General features: G+C 33.0%; 1 protein-coding gene across 5 annotated transcripts in view; it reads left to right on the plus strand.

The window, feature by feature from the left end:
* The first annotated feature begins 1,414 nt into the window (after nucleotides 1–1,414).
* LOC143257252 (nucleolar pre-ribosomal-associated protein 1) overlaps nucleotides 1,415–16,977 on the plus strand; it is a 52,696-nt gene continuing 37,133 nt past the window's right edge. The window contains exons 1-9 of one of the 5 annotated variants that reach the window (XM_076515674.1): nucleotides 1,415–1,537; nucleotides 2,838–3,105; nucleotides 6,504–6,646; nucleotides 7,635–7,922; nucleotides 8,509–8,605; nucleotides 10,127–10,209; nucleotides 11,926–12,090; nucleotides 12,389–12,510; nucleotides 13,433–13,628. In XM_076515674.1, coding sequence (XP_076371789.1) covers nucleotides 2,856–3,105; nucleotides 6,504–6,646; nucleotides 7,635–7,922; nucleotides 8,509–8,605; nucleotides 10,127–10,209; nucleotides 11,926–12,090; nucleotides 12,389–12,510; nucleotides 13,433–13,628 — 1,344 coding nt within the window. In that variant the 5' untranslated portion in view covers nucleotides 1,415–1,537; nucleotides 2,838–2,855. Of the gene's footprint in view, nucleotides 1,538–2,018; nucleotides 2,118–2,226; nucleotides 2,366–2,837; nucleotides 3,106–6,503; nucleotides 6,647–7,634; nucleotides 7,923–8,508; nucleotides 8,606–10,126; nucleotides 10,210–11,925; nucleotides 12,170–12,388; nucleotides 12,511–13,432; nucleotides 13,629–16,977 lie in introns of those variants that run through there. The other 4 variants (XM_076515672.1, XM_076515675.1, XM_076515673.1 and 1 more) reach the window with 4 other exon arrangements.

Raw genomic sequence — 16,977 nt, forward strand, 5'->3', positions numbered from 1 at the left:
GTTTATGCGATGGGATACATGGCTCGGCATGGCCGGATGGGTTAAGGCGTTCGACTCGTAATCTGAGGGTTGCGGGTTCGAATACACATCGCACCAAACATGCTCGTTCTTTTAGCCGTGGAGATGTTATAATGTGACGGTCAATCCCACTCTTCGTTGGTAAAAGAGTGGCTCAAGAGTTGGCAGTTGGTAGTGATGACTAGCTGCCTTCCTTCTAATCTTACACTGCTAAATTAGGGATGGCTCACGCAGATAGCCCTCGTGTAACTTTGCGCGAAATTCCAAAACAAACGACGGGATACTTTGTGGGTATCTTTTTCTCTCTCCATAATGCTTTGTAGTTTCCAAAGACGTATGAACCACATCTGATTGCGTTTCTAAAGTTGTTTATAAGTTGCTTTAGTTTTTAACTTTGAGAATCTGAGTTGTTGTCTCCTTAGTCCCTTCATTCCTGTGTTATGTGGGATAGTTTATTTTTACAGTTATATAAACCGTCAATTTGTTGTTATAGGATTCCATATCTTCATAAATCTGAGCGATCTACATATCACTTTGTAAGTTGTCATCCAGTTACATCTGGAACTTCTTCCAATCAGCCATTTTGTAGATAAATCTATTGTTATTGATCTTAGTATTGTAGTTAAAAGAAAAGTTGAACCGACATATGTAATAGGACGATAATTCTCTCAGAAAGAGTCAGTTATTATACGATTGATATATAAAGTTGTCGGTGCTTGGTGAAACTCCATAATTGCAGAATAGAGGAAACCCAAGGCAAGTGTACGTTTCGCAAATACATCATTTATTATAATAACAATAAAGTATGTATTTGCTATTAAGTAGTCTAGACCAGTAATGAGCAAACCTTTCATGACATCCACCCTATCTAAACAAGAGATTTGTTGTGTATCCCACTACACTTTGTATAATCTATTGTACTCATAATTTTCCCATGTTAATTATTGCCTGTAAATTACTCGATAATAGTAATACTTTTACGGTAGTTTTTGGCGTTTCTTTATTTTTAAATGTGTATTTTGAGTTATAATCTATATGCCCTTGTAGTCATGTCCCACGATGGGTTAGTTGTAAATTTACACCACTAAACTTTGAGGTTAGATTCCTCGCGGTGGACAGAGTGCAGTTATTACATTGTGTAACTATAGACACGGTAGCTCTCTATGGCATGGCGGACTTACAACGCTAGAAACCTGGTTTCGATAGCCGTTGTCGTCAGAACACAGGTAACTCATTCTTCAGCTTTGTGCTTCGTTTCAAATACACAAACAAATACGGTCAGAGTAGTGCGTCACGTAATACTCTCTGCGCCCTCTCTGGCCTTTGAGAAGCACGTTCTACAGTTTATACAATAGGAGTTTAGATTACGTACAGTATCGTAATATCAAATATCACTTGTACAGTGATCATACCTAGTATGAAGAAAGGAGGAGTGATGTCATGGCGGAAAGTTATTTTTCTTTATTAAAATGACAATCAAAAGGACCAAGTCTTTGAAGACATCAGTAGAGAGCTTTAGGTATAAATGATTTCTGATAAATAAATAGAGACTACTTCCTTGTTTAATCTAACGTAAGGCTAAACAAAGGCTATTTGTTATATGATTTTAGCTTTTTATGTATATGAACTCACCCATATCCCAGTGGCGGACTAGATATTAATACGACAAGCTTTTGATTGATTTTCATTAGTTAATTAATTATAACATTGTTTAAGATTTTATATTTATTTTGTTTGTTGTGATTTCTGAATAAGAGTAGTCCGAATCAAAATGTTTTAAGATGTGGACTTTATGATTTCTGTCAACTGGTTTTTGATTTTTAACTTCAACGTCAATATCTCCCTTGCTATAAAAATCCTCAAACTATATGTCTTGTGACTAAATATCATGTCAGAAGTACAAATAAATATGTAAATATTTGTTCTTTTAAAACTTACTTTTTTATTGTGATATTTCGTTGTTTATTAAAGCTCTTAAATAATAAAAATAATTTCATTGTAAAGTAGAGGACACTGTAAATGTTGTAATGGCAGAAGATCGCACGTGTGGACTGGATTGTTGTTAAGTGAAAGCGATTTTATATAAATCATTTCAGAGAGTATGTCTACAGTTAAATTATAACATTTCGATATTTTATGCATATTTATGATTAATGACTTTGTATGCATATTAAATTTATGGTCCATTTTTATTTGAAAAGTTAAATGAAGCAGCTCAGTACTTTACTTTGTTATGTTAGTGTTAATGCCAGGAATGGCCATAATTTAGTATGTACGGTGCTTTCAAAGTAGCTTTACTACTAATACAAAAAAGTAACTTCATATTCTCTGATGTTCAAAATGAAAGGTACTAATCGTAAATACTAGTAAATTGTTTGTTTAGTTTAAGCTTGATCTTAACATAAAGATGGTTAACTTTGGAAATAGCACTCCATCTGTTATATTACTAGTCAAAATCTAGAGTTAGTTCTTACTAATTATTGTGTAATAGTCATATGAGTAGAACTTACGAGTGAAACCCGATGTTAGTTGGTACTAGTACTAAGTAGATAATTAGGTGCTGTTGTAACTTGCGCTAACTATTCTTAATAGGGATGTAATATAAACCAATTAAAAATATATGTATATACACGTTTATTTTGAATTGAAACAACTAGCCCGATGATTTTTTGAAAATATATCATTGGCTGAACATTAGAAACTAGATATAAAACTATCTCTTACTTGAGCAAGATATCTCCTCTATAATACATACATCATTAAATATCAAGGTTAAAATTACAGCTATACAAAAAATTTTCTTTCTGTGATTTATAAAGCAAGTTGAAATCTGAAACATGTACCAGAAAAAGAAAAAAAGACCTAGAAAAGTTGAAAGTAATGATGTTCATAACTCTGATGGAATGGAAGAAACAGATGCTTCTGCGAAAAAGAAACGATTAGAAGAAGACAATGAGAACAAAGAAGGTCAAATATATGAGGACAAACAAGGGGAAAATATGGGAACTCCCAATACTTCTCATTTCGAAAATGTTACAGCTAATAATATCTTGAACTCTTTGCTGATAGGGGCACAACCATATTCTAGTAAGTTTTTTTAAAGAAAAAAAATTTTCAGTTATGTTTTTTTTTTCATGAGCAACAAAAAGCAGTTTTGGTTTGGTATATGACCTTGTTTACTTAAATTTGAAATATGATTACATAAAATTATTGTTTTCCAGTGTAGTGTAAAATATGTAGATAATATTTAAAGGTACAGTGGTACCTTGGTCCTCGAATTTAATCCATTCCAGAAGGCTGTTTGAAAACCAAATAAATTTTTCCCATAAGAAATACTGTAAATTAAATTAATCCGTTACAGACCTCCAAAAATTACGCATTATGAAGGAATTTAAGTAAAAATATTGCTTATTTATACCTGTATAATAATACTTACATGCATAAAGTCAACCACAAAAACTGTAAACACAATAAAAAAAACAGTAAATGAAAATTTAACTGTACTTTACCTGTGCTGAAGAGAGTTGATGGTGTAAGTGGAAGGTGGTGAGGAACATGGAGAGTAAGAGAGTTATTGTTTGGAAGGGGAGTCACCTTCCATAAAAACGTCAGGTATTGCTCCTTCTGGAGTTCTGTCTCTTTTCACTGCTACAACCTGCTTGAAACTCACTGGACCTATTTCTCACTAAAAACTTGTCTAATGAGGTTTGTTTCTGCCTTCATTTTAATGTTTCTGAAGTAAGACATAGCATTGTTATTGAAAAGGTTTATGCTGCAGTTTGCTACAGCTTTGTCAGGGTGAAATTTTTCCACAAAACTTTGTAACTCTCCCCATTTTCCACACATTTCCTTGATTAGTGAACTAGGAACATCCTCCCTTCCCTCCTACTCATTTGAAGTCACTTCCTAAGTTGCCTTCTATTGCTGCTCCTTCTGAAGGTCTTGGAGTTCGTCCGTGGTGAGATCAGTGTTGTGGTCTTCCACCAACTCCTCCACATCATCACCACTCACATTCAAGCCCATACACTTGCCTAGTGAGACAATATCCTCAACAACAGGTACAGCCTCAAAGTCTCTATTTGCTACTGAGTCTGGGCACAATTTCTTCCTGGCTGAGTTCATGGCCCTCAAAGACACTTCCCTCCAGCCTTTGACTATGATCCTCTAGCAATGGAAGATATATAAAGTGATTTTTCCAGAACTCTCTGAAGGTTAACTCTGTGTCAGAGGTTACTTCAAAGCACCTTTGAAACAGTGCTTTGGTGTAGAGTTTCTTAAAGTTCGATATGACTTGCTGGTCCATGGGCTGAATGAGAGGAGTCGTGTTAGGGGGCAAGAGCTTCACCATAATGAAACTGTACTCCTCCTCCAAGCCTAGTGGGTGAGCAGGTGCATTGTCCATCACAAGTGGGGCCTTGAGTGGCAACTGTTTTTCCATGAGGTAATTCTTTACACTTGGGGCAAACACTTCATGGACCCACTCCATAAAAAATTGCCTAGTTACCCATGCTTTACTATTATCCCTCCACATGACATTTAGTTTACTTTTCAGGACATTATTTTTCTTGAAAACCCTTGGGTTCTCAGAATGGTGAACAAGCAAAGGCTTAAGTTTTAAGTCCCCACTTGCATTACTACATAACAATAGAGTTAGCCTGTCTATCATTGGCTTGTGTCCTAGCAGTGACTTCTCCTCCTTGGTGATGTAGGTCCTCTTTGGCATTTTCTTCCAAAAGAGGCCTGTCTCATCACAGTTGAACACTTGTTGGAGAATAAAATCCTCAGCTTCTACATAGTCCTTAAATTTCCTAACAAATTTGTCAGCAGCATTGTGGTTAGAACTGGCACCTTCCCCATGTCTCACCACACTATGTATGCCACTTCTCTTCCTAAATTTTTCAAATCACCCCCTACTAGCCTTAAAGGCATCACTTGTATCAGCACTCGTTCCAGGGGTGTTTTTCAGGAGGTAAGCATGCAACTGCTTTGCTTTCTCACAAATGATGGTCTCAGAAATATATATATGCAAAAACGGCTTGTTTGGGTTGAGAAAATATTTTACGTGAAAGAGCGAACAACGTTTCGACCTTCTACGTAAAATATTTTCTCAACCAAAATGAGCTGTTTTTGCATATATATTTCTCTACAAGTGGGTTTTCTCGACATCACTGGTCTCAGAAATGTTATCACCAGCTAACTGTTTTTCATTTACCCAAATCAACAACAGTTTTTCTACCTATTCCATTGTTTGTGATCTTTGTTTCGTAAACACTGTCACTCCTTTTGCAACATCAGCTCCTTTGATGACCTCTTTATTTTTCAGTATAGTGCAGACTGTAGACTTCGCCATACCAAACTGTGTGGCAAGGTCAGACACACAAACACCACTCTCATACTTCGCTTTTTCACCTCTATTGTGGCTCTAACAACTTTTCTTTTTGGTTTGCTACTTTCATTATCTTTCTTTGACCCCATGGTGGTTTATTTAATCAGAATATTTAAAAACAAAACAAAAAGAAAAACGAGAACATTCACAGCAGATTTTAACGGGGGTGTGTACTGAGTGACAGGTGCGGGTAAAATGTTTTGGGCAAGCTTGGCACGGGCCGAAAATGGTTGAAGAGTCATTTGGGTCATCAGTCGGATTATTTCGGGGGTTCGGGCCACGACAGCTTGGTTCTGGAACTGAGTTTATGTTCAACACCCAAGACATTTTCTCAAATAATATGTTCGAAAACTGAATTGTTCGAGAAGGGAGTCATTCAAGAACTGAGGTACCACTGAACTTATTTCATGGGACATTTGTGTGTGATCATGTTTCCTCAGGTTACAGTTCAATTCATAGAAAACAAGTAATTGGTTCTGGATTATCAGTAATATTATTTCTGAAAGTATTTACTACCATTTATTTTGATATGCAATGGCATGTGTGGTGGTGTGTGTTAATAAATCTGTGAATCATTTTATGCCATATAGTTACCATACAACTTGTATAATATAGTATCAAGTTATTTGCAAGATGCCTTACAATAGATTGAATAGAATGTTAACTCAGTGCACCATAATTATTTGGAGAATATACACAAATTCTGTTAATGTGTAATACCTAGAATGAAGGAACACAGAGGGAAAATATTTATCTTCACTTATGTTCTGTCTTTTTCTTTCTGTGTGTGTGTGTGTACTTGTATTTAAAAAAAAATCCAAGCACAGAAACACTTTTACTGGTAGCTGTTAGATGTTTGCACTGTCTTCTGTAATAATTAATATACCTAACAGAACGTGTTACAGTTTATATATACTGTAATTGATAGTACATAACTTAGTCATATTTTTACATGTAGCAATATAAAAAAAATAAATTATACAAATTATTTTGTTCCATACTTCAGGAGCTAATTATAATTTAAAAAAAGTAAATTACTTTAGTGTATATCTTTCACTAATGATTAAAATTTTTGCTAATAATGATTCTTTTGTTTCAGAACTAAAATCATTTGTGACAGCAGCAAAATGTTTTAACAGTCATGAAACTAAAGAAGACATTGTTAAGAACTATCTTGCTTCATCAGGAACATGTTCTGAACTTCTAGACTTTTTAAGTCTGGGAAGTAAAACTCCTTCGGAGGCTTGTATTGCTTTGTTGTCTTCCAAACTTGTAAATTTAAGTCATTTAAAAATACCCACTTCCCAAAAATGTATGCATATATGTAAATAAAATTGTTTTAAGAAATTTGATGAAATATAATTGTGATAAACTGATATATGCTGTAAATTAATTTCAGGAATTTATTTACTGAAAATGGATTCAAGTCCTTTAGCAAAATATTTCAATTTAATTTCAGTTAAATATTCTGAGTTTTGTTATGTGATTTATGAGTTATTTTTTATCACAGTTTAAGGTTAATATTTACTGTGTATAAAACAATGAGAATTTAAAAAAAAAATGTTTAGTGTACCGACTCATTTTGGAAGTAGTATTTTATGTACGACACCTAGATTTCATTTATAGTACTAAAACTAAATAACATTATTGCTTTTTGTGTACATTTAAATCCTTCATATGGATATAAGAAATTAAAGATATCAATAATAATTGTTATAGAATGTTATTTAAGATTTATTATCATGAAAAAAAAATGAAAGTATATTTATTGCAACAATTTTATGCAAGTTTTCAGATTTTCAGGTAGAAAATATCCTGTACTGGCTTTTATGTACAATAAGCATAAATCATCAAAATCTTATTTAGAAGCATGTGTAGATTATTACATTATCGAAAAAGAAAAGGCCCTAATTGTTTAAAAGATTGAAAGCTCGTTCTTGTAAAACAAGTTATTGCTAAATCCTGATGATTAGACACAATATATAAACTGTACACATGGTGGTTTCACTTTAGTCGAGGTGATTATCAATAACTGTTTTTTATTTACCAAATCTTAGAATTATTTAGTGTTACAGGCTACTCTCCACTATAAACATTTGTTCTAAATAACGTTAGAGTTTCTTTGGGGTTATTCACAATCTACTGAAGGTATATTCAAAGTATAAATGTAAATTAAAAAAATTAGAAGTTTATTTTATACTCAAGAGTTTAATTTTGTTTTCTATTTCAGAATACCATAATATTTCTCGCTCTAGAACAAATTCTGTTACGTATTGCCGAGGATCTTGATATTTATGAAACAGTTGGAATTGGAATAGTAAGACGGATATTACAGTCAAATACCGGATTAATTTACAAAATGCTCAGTCAGCGGCAGAAAGTCGCACATTTGAAAGCCACCCTGAAGCTCCTCACTGCCATGGTATTGCTTGGGAATGCAGCTGCAAAAGAATTTTTTCCACGTTTTAATTTTAAACTAGAAAACATTTACCTCTTGTTTGCTTACAGACATCACAAAGTAAGAGTTCTTGTTGTTTTTACAAATCCTTCATGTGTTGTGACTGAAATTCTTGGAATGAGACAAAAAAACGTTACAATTTTGTTACTTATTTTCAAATAATGTACAATGACTTTTTGTTCATCTTCATTCCGAATGCTAAACTTACCTTTTCTTCAGTCCTAATATTAAAAATATAATAATGTCACCAATAATTTCAATTTCTACTTAATATGTTTTCAGCCTTTTATTGGTTTTTTCCAAGAATAACCAAACATCTTCCTCAGTTCATCTAATAGTACACGTCATCCTAATTCTTTTCTTAATGATATGATTTGTTTTTCTAATGGGAAATTTTAAATTCTACAATGCAAAAGTTTTGAAATGTTAGTATAATATTGTACTCTAACAATGATAGAGATGAAGTGTTTTTGACACTTCTGGTTAATATAATTATTATAATGCATACACTTCAGTCATGATTGATTGATTCATATTTTGTGATATCAGACATCATCAACCAACGTATAACAAAAATACAATTATTATTGTTAGAGACATGAACTTTGGTGTCAGAAATCTTATTTATATCCCTTCATTTTTACAGGATCCTCAAGATGTTAGAACCTGCTTGTTACACTTCATATTCTCCTTTATGGTTGTTGGAGACAATAATGTGATCCGCCAGCTCATGGAAGTAAAAGGTGTGTTTGAGCAACTAATGCTGAGTTTTTCTCTGCTAAGATCAATCTATTGATAAACTTCCTGTAATTGAAAGCTAATACAAGGTTGATAGCATATTATTAATTCTTGAGTTAAAAACCTATGGTTTCATGGTGAAAGTATGGTGTTAATGCCAAGTTGTGCCAAAGATACAGCATTTAGTGTGATATGTGTTATTGTCAAGAGTGTACACCCTTTGTACAAAATACTTGTGTGCATGTGGTTTATTTTCCCCATAAAAAATTTACAAATTACCTTGAGTAAGCTTATGGAATAACAACACTCAGAAAATTAAGAAACAATTTTTTCCCATAATCATTAAGAGTTAGAAAGGCTTTTTTCCCTATTCCTTCCTTTTTATTAAAAATAAGTTTTTCCCTCCTGTGTTTAATATCATATCAAGCTGTTTAAATCTTGTTTAGTTCCTCATTTTGTATTGCTGGTGTTAATGTCAGTGATGGATTTAGTTGATGTAAGTTGTTTTAAAGGTATCTCTGTGGCTAGTGAAAGCAATAAGGTCTTATGAGTTTGTGAAAGATACCTACTTTAAGCATGTAAGTTATTGCATTGGATCCACATGGATGTTGTGTGTTTATGCACCATTTTCTAACGCTAAGGTAAGATAGTAACGAGAGGGAAAATTAAAATGACTGGGAAACTCTTAATGATAAAAGAATTAATAACAAGGTTCTAGAACTCTACAAGAATCCCTGAAAGTTTTCTGATGATCAGAGGTTGGAAATTTGTGTTTATGATATGAATAAGATTCTTTATTATATTTTACACTGCATCAATCTCTGTATTTCAGTCTCAGGTGTTCAGAGAAATATTACTCTGTAGTAGATACGTTGTCGTATCTGGTGTTAATCAGTGAAGTCGAAGATGCCACAATACCATCTTATTGTCATCATCAAGTTGTGCATGTGTACTTGTTTGTACATTGGTTTGTCACTTTTCCTGGATCAGGGGTAACTTCTCTCTGACTGACATGGCCAAGATCATGTACCAGACTATTAAAATTTAATGTTTTTGCTTAAAGGTAATGCTGGATTTACCCAGAGTTACAATCGTTACCCTTATGACTGGTCACTCTCTGTATACATTAGTGAGGTTGTTATCCTGAGATATCACCTGGCTTGCCATTGGAGGGCATAATCATCTTTCACAAAATGTATCATTACACCCACACACCCATGGATGGAACAGCTATTATCTCTAGAGAAAGACAAAGTAACAGAGGTATCTGTTTCAAAAATTGACTTGATATGAGTCTCTTTATGTTATGTGAAAACTGCAAACTCCATCTGAGTGTGTTTTTTAACCCTGGCTGATAACTTTCAAGAAAACTGAACTCCATGATGTAAAAAAATTTACCATAAATTATTTTTTTAAATATACAAAGATTAAGAATGTGAAAAATTACTAAGATTTTTTTATATATTTAATGCTTAACCTAAAATGTTGTGTTAATAAATATATATAATTCACTTATTGTTTTTTAGGATTTCTAAATGCCATATTTCAAGGCTTACCATTGGACAAAGCTTCAACAATACATCTTGTATTAAACACACTGCATAAGAAAGTAAGAATTGTTAAGTTTGAAATAGATATTTTATAGAAGTCTATTGTTGACAATGTACAGTAACAGGTAGAGGTTTATTGTTACTCTTGACCAATGAAACTTGTTTGTTGTTTAATCTGTTGTCACTTCATCAGTCTGATACAACCATCTAGTTTATTGTTTCTATAAATGTCAAATCTTTAGCAGGAAATAAAATATGTCTGGAGAACGCACATAATTTATTTCTCATTTCTTGGAATTCAATTGAAATAACAAGTTATGTGTTCTTACAGGTAGATTGACTGTAGTTTGTAGTTTGTTTTAGAGTAAATTAATACATTTTTATTCTCTTTTTTGATGATTCTGCTTTTCCTTTTAGTGTGAACATTTTTCATGGAAAATAATTTTGTACAAATTACAAAAAGGACAGGACTTTAGAAGTTATTGTTGTCCTTTAAGTCAGTGGTGTCTTTTGTCTTGTTATTTAAGTTATTGTTTAATACTACATATATTGCTTCATTATTAACACAGAAAAGTAATATCACAGCTTCCATTAAACTGTAGGTTCTTGTATTTGTTACAAGGGAATAACTTTTTTTTTTCTTTAAGGTTATACATTTCAAAACATTCTTGGGTTTGTTTATCATGATATATTTTCACTAACAGCGTAATAACTAGTATATATTGAATATAAGTAGTTTTTAATGGTCCAAAATGAAGATACTGCTACAAACAGGGCTCACCAACAAAAAACATATTTATTCACCACAACACTTGGAAATTTAACACTTACCAAAATGCGATCAATAAATATATGCCTGGCCAGGTTCTTACACTAATATTAATAAACAGTATATTATAAATATTAATATTATTTCAAGTAATAGAATAATAGAAAAATCCTAATTTCAAAAAATACAGTAAAGACAGTAATCCAAAAAATATCTTTCAATATCAATAAGAATACTTGATAAACAACACTAATTCACTAAGTGTCTCAAGACTCTCTTAGCAAAGCTTTTGGCAGGATATTTATTCACTGAGTAGGTCACAAGTGTACATGTCATGTGATCATAAATTTACATAATCTTCTGCTACATTAATAACATCTGTACATCACCGTTAGGGGAGCTAGTCAGTTTCATCATACACATATATTTATTCAAAATATAAATAGTTAGCTTTAAGGTGAGTTTGTGTTTTAATGCAACTAAAATTTCATTGGTAAACTAAAGGATAGAGGGAAGAAAATGAATGATAAACAACAACCATAATCATAAAAAAAATAGAATTTGCTGTCTCAAAAGTTGATAAAAAAACAAACTAATGCAAACTCTTTCATAAATGTAACATGGCTGTATAAAAAAAACAAACTAATGCAAACTCTTTCATAAATGTAACATGGCTGTATGAAAATGTTATATAATTCTTTAAGTATTCTTGATGTATTTCTAGTACTTATCATAAGGTTTCTTTATAAAGATCAGAAGGAAATTATTTGGTAATTTTACATGGATGTTGTGGAGGGTAACAAGATTTAAGCTAACATGAGTTGTAAGCGTTATGGCCAGTGCAATTGCCTAAGTCTAATTAATAAGTAGTTATGAATTTCTTTTCAATTTTAACATACTAATAACTACTACTGTTGTCTTCAGAGGACTGTATGCCTTGCATTGTAAGTCTGATGTGATGCTGTGGCATTTTAAGACTCATTTAGTATGTTTTGTCTCTGAACAGGTTATAGAAAATATTTCCATTAGCAAGACCACGAAAATTCGACTCCTAAATGATTCAACCTTGAAGCATGTTTTAAACCTGTATTCTTGGTCTGGACCAAAGAGGCAACAGGTTCAAAAGAAAGGCAAAAATAAGTTGTTCGTGGATGGTCCCATCGAAGCTTTAGTACGTGAAATGTTGACTTGTCTTTTTACAAGAAATAAAATCCTATATTCTTAAAGTGGAAAGCAATACAACTTTGTAGGTGTGATTTTTGTTTTGTTATAAACTATGAATGAAACTGTTTTAGAAGTTTGTCAGTGATTCTTTAATTTATATAAATGTTTTAAAATTAGTTATGGTGTAATTGTTTCTATCTGATGTATTGAAACAAATAATGTTTCTCCTCCTTTCACATTTCTTTTATTTTTCTTCCATTGAGGTGTCTAGTAACAACATAAGTCTTTTCATTTTTACTACACAGGACTCTACTGAAGAAGAAATTGCTTTGGTGAGAAATACAGCACATGAATTTATGATGGCAGTTTGTTGCTCGTACAAGCTTGGAATCATCTTCCATGACTGGTCACTGGGTACATCTGGAAAGTCAGTATTGTATCTTTGTTATGTTTATGTATATATTAGTGATTGCCCATTAAAATATTACTCAGAAGAGGAGAATATGGTAATTATTTGCAGCTGAGTAAAGTTATAACTCATTGATTATGTAATTAGTCATTTTTTATTTTATGGGGGGGAAGATATGAATTTAGTTTTTTTATTCAAAATTTTGTATGTTCATCATTCTTTTTATTAATTGAAAAATAATTAATTTCAAATTTAGGATTTATATTACAACCAACACAAGTCATTTTAACTAATTTTAATCTTGTTCACTTTGTATGATAATTAGAAGCGATACAAAAGTAACTGCTGTTACGTGAAGGTCTCTCTATTTTTAATAATTTGTTTTCTACTTTTAGATTAGTGACTTGTTTTTGTAGCTGTAAATTGTAAATATCATTTATAAAAGAGACAGTTTTATGTCTTATTACTGGTACATATGTAATTTAAATAAAATGTGTAGATAAAGATTCATTAAATTATTGCCTGATAGTTGGAGTACCTGAGTTTTGGGTTTGAATTCCAATACTGATCATAAGCTTTTAAGCCATAAGAGTTTTATAATATGACGATTAATCCCACTATTTATTGGAAAGAAGTAGCCAAAGATTTGGCAGTGGGTGATTTTGACTGGCTTTCTTCCTCTAATCTGTCACTTCAAAATTAGGGATAGTTGGTATGAATGACTCTTGAGCAGTTTTGTATGAATTTCAACAAAACAAAGCAGTTGTTGAATTAGATTTTCTTTTTGGCTATTTTTATTTGGAATTGTGTTTTGTTGTACCCAATGCAGTTAAAAGTTATGACAATAGAGATAGATATTACATCATTAGAAATTTGAACATTGTATCAATGAAAGTGTTATTTTTAAGTGACTCAGGAAATCTAGTTTTCTGTAAAACAGGAATGAAAATCACATCATTACAAACCTACTAGTGTCAGTAGAGAAGCCTTACACAGATGAAAGAATGTTCGATTTTGTTGTCAAGGTTTTACAAACTTGTCCAGATCAAGTTAAGTACTTTGTTCCATCTTTGAAGACGGCTCTTGAGCCTCGATTGTCTCCTGCATGGATTGGTACTGTGAAACTTGTGAAAAAGGTGAGACATAAAGTGCACATTTTATTTTTTTTTAAGATATTTATTTTGTTTTTATTTGTGAAAAGTATGTAAAATTTATGTAAAACTTATGTAAAACTGGTGTATGTTAAGGGAACTTGAAAACGACGTGTTGCAAAAAGATATTAACCCTAGTGCTATGGGTAGCAGGTCATCATGTTTGTTGGTTTGCATTCAACATGTTATTGAACTACTGTTTTATGAATTTTATGTCAATAATTTTGGTACAATTCAAATTTTTAGGATCATACATTATTCAATTTCTTGATTTAAAAGTAAATGTTAAAAAAAAACAACTATTTTTTGTGTCATCGTGTGGTACGTTGAAGGCAGGACCGGATCATATTAGATGTTGTGATGTCAAAATATTAAGCCTGCAGTTTTGTATGAATTACTAATTCAAAATTGCTGATATTAACAAGCTAGAATGTAAAATAAAAACCTTGTTTTTGTTGAGATGTGGCTTGTGTACCAAATCAAACATATTAGCTCTCTTATTTCTTTCAATTTTCAAAAGGTCTCGTATATACATACTTGCATATACGACGTGAATAATCAATTTAAAGCTTAGAATTTCTTTCAGAACAAGACTTCAAAGAAGTAGGTTGTGTCTTTAGCCTGCTTGAAATCTGACTTTGGTTTGGACCCAAATACAACTTAGTTACTAAGTTTGATACATTATAGTGGAATTTTATGGTATTTATATAGTAATTTGATGTTTTTGGTGATTCAAATGTGTATATGAAACCTAAAAAAAATATTTCATTGTACATCCCCATGTGCAAAATTTGAAAATACTTGGCAACCTTCAGCAAGTGGTAAATGAATACAAAGGCAGTAACTAGAGAAGATAATCCATTGCTATATTTATTTACTGTTCTCTGCTTTAAGAAAAATAAGTTTAAGAACTTGTTTCTAAATTCTAAAATACATATGTAATGTATTACACCTGAAATGTGACTGTATTTTATAGGGGCGTAGATCCTGGGGGGATGGGGGATACACCCCCTTCATTTTAGGTGGGGGTATGGTGCATACAACTATCCCACCTAGAGTTTGGTCTGTTGAATTGTTTTATTGCATCACAGGCCTACAAATTATGTGTTTGTTCTTCTGATTCTCGTGTTCTTACCAATCAAAATACATAATTAGGCCTAGATGTAGGCTTTTTCAGAAGCCGAAATGTACATCTTTAATATAGGCATGCTTCTAAGCTTTTCGATCTAAGTGATAGTTCGTAAGTGTCAGTCAGTAGGCCTTAAGTATACATGCAAAGCTTGCAAGCACTACCACAGAATCTACCTACATCTTGTACGTGGTGTAAGATTAAGTACAATTTCATCACAACAGATTGAACAGAGCATGAAATTCGAAAATGTTACTCCCAAGAGTAAACTCCTACGATCTAGATCTGGCAGGCCATTTGTAGCTTGTAGCTGCATCAATCTTATGTGTGTATTGTGCGGTTTTCCTACACCATTTGTTCTTATGCATGTCTAGCCGATTTTATTGTTGAACGCCTTACTCTCCTTATTTGCTGAATCTGTTGACCATAGTGTATGTTTAGTGTTCAGTTAATGACAGGTTCGGGCCACTCGGATCCAGATGCGCCCTACATCACCCCCTCCGCTCCCTTTAGTCTGAGCCTCGATTTTACAACAGGGCTCATTAGACCTGTGTTTGTGGCCCTCTTTAATCCATCAAATTTCAAATTATCACCACCCTCTAATAAAGTACTGGTGCTTTATGGTAAAAGAACAATATATTCTCTTGTCATAGATAGTAAAAATATTGTATTTTCTTGTATAATTAGAAAACAAAAGGAGTGATTTTAACGGCCTGAAATCTTTACTCGAATTGTATTGCTAGTTTTTGTTTAGGTGTTTTTATTTAATAGACGTGCTTACAGACATTATATCACAACGTGTTTGCCTTTTGATGAGCTTTAACAGGAATATAATATATTTGTGATTGTTTAAGTATTTTTCAAGAAACTTGCAATTACTTATGTTGTAACTGGCACACATTATTGTCCCAGCGATGCCCAGGTGGTCAGTTGGCTCGGTAGTCACTGTGAGGTTTGCGGGTTAGACTTAAATACATTGTACAGTTCAGTCCTACTTCCATTCTGTTCTATCTTTGTTCGTTGTACATTAGAGTTTTTCAATAAAGACTGTGTTTTAGCCTGTTGAGTCATCTGGGAAATAGATTCAGATTATAACAAACAAGCATCTGAAACTTTCCGATATTAGACAGTTCTGCAAGCCAGTTACTAGAACTACAAGTGACAATGCAGATGCAGATAATCCAACAACCTCAAGCAAAGGAATAGAAACTTGCCATACAGAGGAAATACCATGTTCATCAGAGGACAAGTCTGAAAATGCTTGTGCAACTATTGCACATCATGAACCACCAGACAGTTGTGAAACAAGTTTGTGCAGTCATGAAAAATCTGACATTCCACAGATACAGTGTGGAAAGCCATATCATCCAGATGCACAACTAATACCACAACAGAAAGCAAAATCTCAAATTATCAACTTCCAAGGCAAGTGGTTTGATGAGTTCCCATGGCTGCACTTCGACAATCAGACTCAAAAAGTCATATGCTTTTATTGTGCCAAGGCAGAAAATAGAGGCCTTTTTACAGGGAAATTGGAGAGGTCAATAGAATATACCTTCATATCCACTGGTTTTTGCAACTGGAAAAAGGCAAAACAGAAATTCAATGACACCAGTCCTCCTCTCAGCTCAGATTCGTTATATCTCCAGAAGGTTCACTTGATGTAACTCCAGTGACTGTCCAGCTACATGATGGAAAAAAGAAGCAGCAGGAAGAATGCACAAGAAGTCTAGCCAAAATATTCAGAAGTTTACATTTCTTACTGTGTCAAGGTTTAGCATTACGTAGACATACTGATACGGAGGGGAACTTCCTGCAGTTAATGAAGCTCCTGGAAGAGGAAGATTCTGAGTTGATGGTGTACTTGTCAAAGAAAACCACATTCATATCACTTCAGGCTCAGAATGAAATAATGGAGATGTTCAGCCATCAAATACTGAGGAACATAGCACACAAAGTGTAGCAAAGTAAAATCTTTGCATTAATGGTTGATGGCACTCAAGATGTTACAGGTGCCGAACAGGAAGCAATATGTTTATGATACATAGATGAGAATCTTGATGTCCATGAGATGTTTCTTGGTTTGTACAGTGTTTCCAATACAACTGGTGAAACAATATCCTCGACTATACTGGATGTGCTGACTAGACTCAATTTACCACTGTCAGGATTAAGAGCACAAACTTATGATGGAGCCGCTAACAT

Source organism: Tachypleus tridentatus, chromosome 7, assembly GCF_004210375.1.
Source record: "Tachypleus tridentatus isolate NWPU-2018 chromosome 7, ASM421037v1, whole genome shotgun sequence".
NCBI classification, from domain to species: Eukaryota; Metazoa; Arthropoda; class Merostomata; order Xiphosura; family Limulidae; genus Tachypleus; species Tachypleus tridentatus.